This window comes from Astatotilapia calliptera, unplaced genomic scaffold (genome assembly GCF_900246225.1).
Source record: "Astatotilapia calliptera unplaced genomic scaffold, fAstCal1.2 U_scaffold_144, whole genome shotgun sequence".
NCBI lineage: Eukaryota > Metazoa > Chordata > Actinopteri > Cichliformes > Cichlidae > Astatotilapia > Astatotilapia calliptera.
The window spans coordinates 800-8,667 of NW_020535668.1; the positions used below are offsets into that span (position 1 = coordinate 800).

General features: G+C 40.1%; 1 protein-coding gene across 4 annotated transcripts; it reads right to left on the reverse strand.

Annotated features, from left to right (window-relative positions):
- Positions 1–1,426: 1,426 nt before the first annotated feature.
- On the reverse strand, positions 1,427–4,564 carry LOC113017539 (phospholipase D1-like). Of its 4 annotated transcripts, none has more exons than XR_003271496.1 (4): positions 3,695–4,564; positions 2,822–3,404; positions 2,639–2,732; positions 1,427–2,300 (listed from the first exon to the last, which is right to left on the reverse strand). XR_003271496.1 is itself a non-coding variant. In XM_026160689.1 (4 exons), the coding sequence occupies exons 1-3, from the start codon at positions 3,914–3,916 to the stop codon at positions 2,679–2,681; spliced, it is 525 nt and encodes a 174-aa protein (XP_026016474.1). In that variant the 5' UTR covers positions 3,917–4,564; the 3' UTR covers positions 1,427–2,296; positions 2,639–2,678. The 4 variants fall into 4 exon arrangements, 2 of the variants coding, with proteins under 2 accessions (XP_026016474.1, XP_026016473.1); XM_026160689.1 differs by having other exon boundaries at positions 1,427–2,296; positions 3,156–3,404; XM_026160688.1 differs by having other exon boundaries at positions 3,156–3,404.
- Between the last annotated feature and the right edge of the window lie 3,304 nt (positions 4,565–7,868).

Consider the following 7,868-nt stretch of genomic DNA (forward strand, 5'->3'; position numbering starts at 1 on the left):
TGTTAAGCTCTTTAAATGCCATCAGACTTTGGCAGGACGGAGTCTGGAGGAGCCTCATGGAAGAGAGGAGCTCCGCCTCTTTGGCTACATCCACACGGGTGTTTTTGAAAACACAGAGTTTCCGTTTTTGTTTCTTTGTTTTTAATCCCGTCCACACGGCAGTTGGAAAAATATCTCCGTTGTGGGATTACAATATTACCTTATGCCATGTTAGACCCCTAAATTAAAGATTGTGAATTATTATGTAGTTTTAGTTTGCATTATTCTCCTGAATTAGAAGAAGCTAATAACTATTGCATTTATTAAACTGATTTGCATTAGACTGCTGATTTATTGTGAATGAATGATATTGTTTTATGATGCATTATACTGCTGAGTTATAAGAAATACTGTTCGCAGAAAGTCATCGCCTTATTTGTCTGATTAGAAGAGAACAGCCTAACTAAGCCTAACAGGGGACAGGTACTTCTGCCCAACCTGGCAGCCACAAAGTGAACTCATTTAGGTAAAGATAACCACATGCACCTAACCAGCCTGCACCAGCCTGACATTTCTTCCTCCTAAGTAAAAACCAATGGATGGATTGAACTTAGAGTCTCAGCTCAGTTTTCTATTTTGACCACCTACACCCCAAGATACTCTTTTAAAAAGTGTTGTTTTCAGATCCCTTTGAAGTTCATAAAGGGCCTGTTCATTTTCATTCAGATGTTTTATTACATAAATGTTACTGTTTTCTTTTGATTTATGCTCCCACTACACTGCACCTCTACAAACAACAATGCCACGGACTGTCAGCTGCTTTTACATGCTGTGAACATGAGTAGGTTTGATCAGAGTTTCAATTATCAAAGAAAAGACAAACTGAGCAAAAAGAAGGAAAAAAAGACCAACTTCTTCCCAACTGACAAGAAAAATACTCGTCATGTTTTCATAATAAAGGATCAGGCTCCCCATTTATGACAGCTTGGACCAATAATGTATGTTACACTGATGCTACTGTAGAGACAGGGTCAACATCTCTATTTAAATATAATTAATATACAAAACACAATAAAAGTTATACATGAATTATTCATTATTTTTACTATTGATAAAATTCATGTATACTAATCAAAGTTATACATGAGTAACGACATTATTAATAATGATTAATAATAATAATTCTAATGCCAACATGATGACTGTTCATAGCTCCTGCTTTGAAATACTGAACTTAAACATTGACCTGATGAAAGATCACAATTCACAGTGGCCCACTGTCAGAATCATTCTGAATATAAACTCATCGAGTTAATCTGAACCTTTCTCAAATGTGCTGTGAATAAATGCTGCTGCAAGCCACTGTGGGAAAGCTGTGTTATTATCATGGAAACATCTGTGACACATTCACAGAGGACGAGGACACAAAGGGACGACACGCAGAGGCTGTGTTAAAGTCAAAAATCCAAATCTTTAGTCCTAAACAGGCAGTGGTTACAAACAGGAAGACGAGCAGTCCATTAAACAGTCTACAGGGTCAAACATACAGAGAATTCAAACAGCTATTAAAAACAAATAACTGGACACTGAAAAACTTCAGTGATGTGTGAGGCACCAAAGGGAAGCAGCTGAGTATATTCAATGAATTCTCTTCAAATACAAAGACAGAAACTCCTACAGGCAGCATGCAAACTGAGCAGGATACACAAAGATCAGAGATTACAAAAGAAATCAGAAAAGGATTTCAAACTTACTGAGAGCAAGGCCTCTGTTACAAATCTGTCTAATAGAAAAACATGCTGTACAGATACAATACGCTCAGTGTTCATGGTCATTTAAAAACTGGCTCTACCTGAACCACTTCAATATTTTATGAAGTCACTGAGTCGACCATTTCTACAGTTTGTTTCCTTCATTGCAGTTAGAGTGCGGCTGGTAAGGATGAAAACACACACAGAGCGTAAATTGTCTTTGTTAGTAACAAACGTCAGCAAAGAAAAGACAAAACACACAAACACTCTCATGATATTCATGAATCATTAGAAAGCATCCAAACATTCTGCTCGTGGACTTTTACAGTCTTATTTGCACTCGCTCATCTTCATAATCATCCTGATCAATACATGACAGGGGAGGCTTTGAGGTAGGCGGGGCTCTCTGCTGATGTCAGCATGAAAGGCAGGACCAGCGTCTGCCACATGTTGGTGAAACATCACAGTACACTGGCGTGGTTTCCTTTCCAGATGTTGGACGTTTGACACTTCAACGTTGAGGCCAACAAGAAGACACAGTTTTGGGTCGGGTTGCTGCAGGGTTTCTAACTGAGCAAAAGCAGAAGCACACAGACCAACAGGGATCAGATGCTGAGTGTTAGAGGAACATCTGTGCTGATCACTGAATGCTGCTGTGGTCTCTTGTTGAAGTTGGCTGGTGGGACAGTCTAATAGTGATATCCTGCCCATCGGAGGAACACTTTTAAAAACACATGCAATACTTTGTTTGTATTACAGTCACAGTTTATGTTATTTTTGTCCTTTAAAAGTGTTGCTGTACTATAAAGTCCTATAATTTGAGGCTAAAATGGCTCAGAGAGTCTCTCTCTCAGAGGATCTCCTTTGAAAGTGGAGACGGCTTTATCCGCTGATCCACGTCACTTTACCTGGATGTTTTCTTTGAAGCTGGATGAAGACTCCTCTCCCTCACTCCTGCTGCAGCTGTGTGGTCCAGTTGGCCTCTGAGGTCACAGTCAACATCTGTAGCAGAAGAGGGGAAATAAAAGTCCAGGTTACCAAAACTGGGAGCTTTTCCAAAATAGAGCGTAACTGGACTTTTTCAGCCTTACAGGCAGATAGTCGTCTGAAGCTGCAGCTTTTTCTTTTTAGCTTTTTCCAATCTCTGCTCTCGGCTTTCTTTGAGAACATGTCTGCTTTCTTGGCATGGGTCTGTCTGCTGTTGGTGAAGAGACTAAATCCACATACTCGCTACTAAGATCTCCTCAAGTAGTCTCAACCAGATTACAGTTTAAGAGTAAATGTCTCCTGAGAGTTTCACCTTGGGGAGATGCTGTCTTGCTAACATGCAATCATGAGCATTAATCTATGAGGTGAAAAAGTAATTTTAAAAGCTCCAGCCACAAGTTTTATTTCATCTGTGTTTTGGTCAGAGTCCCATCAGACCTCCAGAATGGTGTCAGAGTGTTTTCTATCCACGTGATGAGCACAGGCCTCAGGTCCAGACCTCCACGGGCACCATAGCCTCTTTGGAGCTAATAGGTGCAAGAAGGTTTTGTTGGGATAGGAACTGAAGAGGAAACTGACGAGGAAGGCAAGGATCTTCTTCAGCTCCTCCGAGCCGGGACCTCTTTGTGTAGGCCAGCATTGGCCAGGTAGCCCTCCAGCATCGCTGGATGGCCGACAGTGGAAAACCTAGAGGAGTAGGAGAGAAACAGCAGCTTGGAGCATGTCTTTATACTGTTTAGTTTTTAGAGCCACAGACTTTCTTTTAATGTCATTGTTCAGGATCTATGACTGATTATGTATTTATTGTATTCCTCCATGACTGTGTGACAGCAAGTGGAAAAAACCAGCTTCACCTTTGTTGATATGCTTGTAATTTTAATATTGATTAAATGGCCCATGAAATAATAGAAAGCTCATATATGAAAATGTATTTTAAGAAATAAAATGTTAATCTGAGTACAAAGGAGTACACTCACCTTCTGGTAGATGGAGGTGTAGCGAGCGCTGGTGAACATCCAGGCCTCCTCGTAGAACTGATCACTGATTGGATCCAAAACATCGATGGAGGATCTGTGTAAGCGCTGAGGATCGTCCTGATGGACAGAACAGAAGGAGAGTGAGACAAGTGAAGATATACTAAACAACACTGTGACATGAACTGAGCCACACACAGTTTGATTCACAGGTGATTGACACATTATTTGACCACGAGCAATCTTTTCTGGTTTGACGCCGTCTTTGTAGCCAGAAACCAGCTCTCTCCTCGGCTTCCTCCACTACACGCTTCCCCCACGCCAGTCTCCTCCGTCACTATAAAGGGGAGAGTCATGAGCTCCATCACCCTCACCTGTGCCGTCCAACGTCCCGCCACCAGCCTCCACTGCAGCAGGCCAGAGACCACACCCCTGCCACAATAAGTAAAAGTATATCCTTGCTGTACCCTTAATGCTAAATGTGCTAAATTAACCGCTGCCTTTGCCCCTTTGGGATTATTCTTATGTCACTGGGATGTTGACCTTTGACCTTCACATTAGAGAGATGGGCAGACATAATTAGTGTATGAATTTTAAAGTAACAGGTAATAAAGAGAGTGTAGCAAATGTAGTCAGGTTTATTACTCTGTATCACACATGAGTGCCCGAGGGAGGCGGGGCTGACTGGGGAGACACAGGAAACAGAGAGACAGGGCTGACTCGACATGAAACGATGAAACGTGGGACACGGGAACAGAAACTAAACACAGGCTGAAATGAACACTGAGGGAGGGAGAACTAAGATTACTGAGAGCCTGATAAATAAGAAGAACAAAAACCAAGAAAAACAAGAGTCAAAGAAAACCAAAAACACAAAGCATTGGGCCAGGACCCACTGCTGTGACATTTATATGTGATAAAAACATTAAAAACTGCTCAGATGTTGAAATCTTTCTACGTATACTTTAGGTTCAGCTCTCCAGCCTGGCATTTGGTTAAGCATGATTCAAACATTTGATTTTGTTTAACTGGTTTTAATTATAGTTACTTTTTGTGAACATTTGTTGCAGCATTTAAAAATACATCATTTATTTTCAAACTTTTATTTGATTTAGAGCATCATATTTGACCAACGTAAATGTTTTAATTTCATATAAAATAACTGAAACAGTGAACTAAATATCTGAAATCTTTCCTTCCTTAAAAGTTATAATCCTACTTAAGTTATAGTGCAAACGCTTAAGCAACAAATATACTTGATGCTAATTAATTAATATTTCCCTTTGATGTTGCAACTATGCGGTCACTTCTGTCTTTAAACAAAATAATATTTTCCAGTTACAGAAATCATAAAGTCCAAACTAAAGTGCTACTGTTGCTATATGCATTTTATATAAATCATGGATGATGGTCCTGACATGAAGGAAGAGAAAGTTACAGGTTGCATCCTTTGACTTTGTCTCCGTGCCTTTGGGCCATTTTCAGAAGGACAGATGTTTCTGTTCAATTCTTAAATCAATTTTTTCAAACACAAACACTATTTTAAAGCTTCTAGAGAGTAAAATATTAATGATAATTATAATAACAATAATAAAAACAAAAGCTCTCAGATCCATCAAACCAAGCAGCAGAAAGAACAATAACTGAAGAGAAAACTTTAACCTTGTAGACTTCATTATGTTCCAGCTGCTCTACAGACGCTGTGACCTCGAACTTAAGCAGGTCGTAAAGTATGTGCAGCTCAATAACTTCATAATCAGACCCTGTGGTATTTAGGCAGCAGAACAACTAAGAATAACAACTACAAATAATGTTTTTAGGTTTCTGTTGTACTGCAAGGTTCTGTACAGGAGAACCAAACCAAGAGCAAATATTACGTCTCATTTACACCTGAGCACGAAGAGCCATCAACATTTAGCAAATTGAATCATCTTTGTTTAGATGCAAGAAGAATCATATAGAAATGAAAAAGTAGAAATAGAAATCCAGAGCAAGGATATCCTCTAATTCAGCGTAGCACATGTGCAGCTGCTGCGATTCACGTAAGCATTCGGCTCGTCGCTGTTGCAGATTTTTCTCTCGCTGTTCTGGCTCACAGCGCTGCAAACACAAAAATAAATATCCCCAAAGGTGTGAAAGGGAGCTAATTAGTAAGAGTATTGTTACTCTCCGCAGGAGTAGTCCAGCAGTAGAAATCAGTCCAATAACAAGGTGTGTAACATCTAGCAGGGTGACAGAAAAACCCAGGGTAACTTCTAAGGACCTCAACGTCTCTCTCACATTGTGTTTTTTAAACATGCTTCCATTTGTCACTTCAGTCTTTACTCTGAAATACAGGAAGAGAAATCATGGCTGAAACAATTTCTCATGAAACCAGGGGTGTGGTCCAACAGTCAGTTTGGTGAGGAAGGTTCCTAACTGAGAGAAGTGACCCAGAAGTATCTGTGTAGCAGCCACAATGAATCCAGATCATGAGCTTTATTAACTGATCAAAGTCTCTTCTTTCATCTTCTGTATCATTCAGTTTGCATTGGTAATGCCCATTATTGTAATGCTTTTTTAAGACGAGCAAAACTTTATTTCACTTTGGGTTAGCTGGGATAAGTGATGGATGGAGGGAATTTTACTTCAGCCACAGAAATCCTAAACAGGAAGGAGGAGCAGAGTTACCAGTGGATCACTATCCAGCAGGGAAACAAGGTTTATTTCAATTTCTTGGCCATGAGTGAGATTTACTGAGTGGGCAAATTAGGGAGACGACACCATCAGATCCCGAGCCCTCCATGTGTTAATCAAGAGACGGCTGCTGTGCTACATCCATAAATAATGAATAAATTAGGAGCTAAAGCTGAAAGGACAGTTTATTTGTACCATCTTCACGTGAACACATTCAAGAACATCACAGATGAAGAAACATTAAAAACTTCCACACTACATAAAGCAAGAAAAATTGTTTTTCTTTCAGGTGGTTTCAGAAAAACAGAAACATCAAACATCTCCAAGACTCTCTTTGAAAGAACTAAAAACCTTTGTTCTCATGGTCCAATCATGAGTGAACTCCCCGATGAAGCCTTGTGTGCTAAAACATGTCAGAGTTTCAAAGGTTAAACATGAGTTTCCAAAACGTTTTGCTGGAGAACAATGAACTATTTGACTGAGTTTCAATCATTTACAGATGAGCAAAACCAGGACAGAGAAAAAAGGACAAAACTGACTCAGTAAAAAACAGAAAAGAAGATCCCATGTAGATCTGTATTATGTAGAAGTTCAGCCCAACAACCAGTTCAGTTCAACACAAGTTTAAATGATTCTATCTGAACTCTGTGGAGCCTGATCTCAAGCTTTTTGAGTCTGACACAGAAACCAGAGGATCTTTCTGTGTCTTCAGATTCACTGTGATCCAGTGATGGGAGTGATTTCAGCCCTGAGTGATCACGCTGATGTTTGCACAGAGCAGACAATGAGGTGAATGTTTGGGCACATTGGTAACAGTGAAACAGTTTATTAGTAACGTGGGATCGTTTGTGTGCAGAGTATGATCTGAGATTCCTGAAGCTCTTGTCACACTGGTCACAGCTGTAGTTTCCTTCCATGTGTCCACGTTCATGACTGTTACGACTACCTGACTGTGAGAAGCTTCTCTCACAGTGTCTGCACTTGTGTGGTTTCTCTCCTGTGTGGACTCGTTTGTGTGTTTTAAGGTCCCTTGCAGTGGTGAAGGATGACCCACACTGATCACAGAGGTGCTTTTTAACCCCACTGTGAATCAGTTCATGTCGTTTTAAGTGATTTGTTGTGGTGAAGCTTCTCCCACATTCTTTGCAGTATTTCAGTTTGTCTCCAGTGTGTCTACGTTGATGTACTTTTAGGGTATTTTGCTGACTGAAAGTTTTTCCACAGAGGTCACAATGAAAGTCTTTCCCACCACCACAGTGATGACAGGGTTGAGAACTGGATCCATCTGTGTCGCTCTGCTTCTAAACAAAGACACAAAGACAGTGTAAGTCAGTCCTTCAACATTTGTATCCTGACCGTCGCCTGAAATAAAGAGCTTCTCTGCAGACGTCCAACTACATTTGACTGTTTCAGTTAACACACTCAGTTTACTGGGCTGCAATAACTACAATACTACCACCATAATACTACAGTAATACTAAAATCATAACTGAAAGGAAAA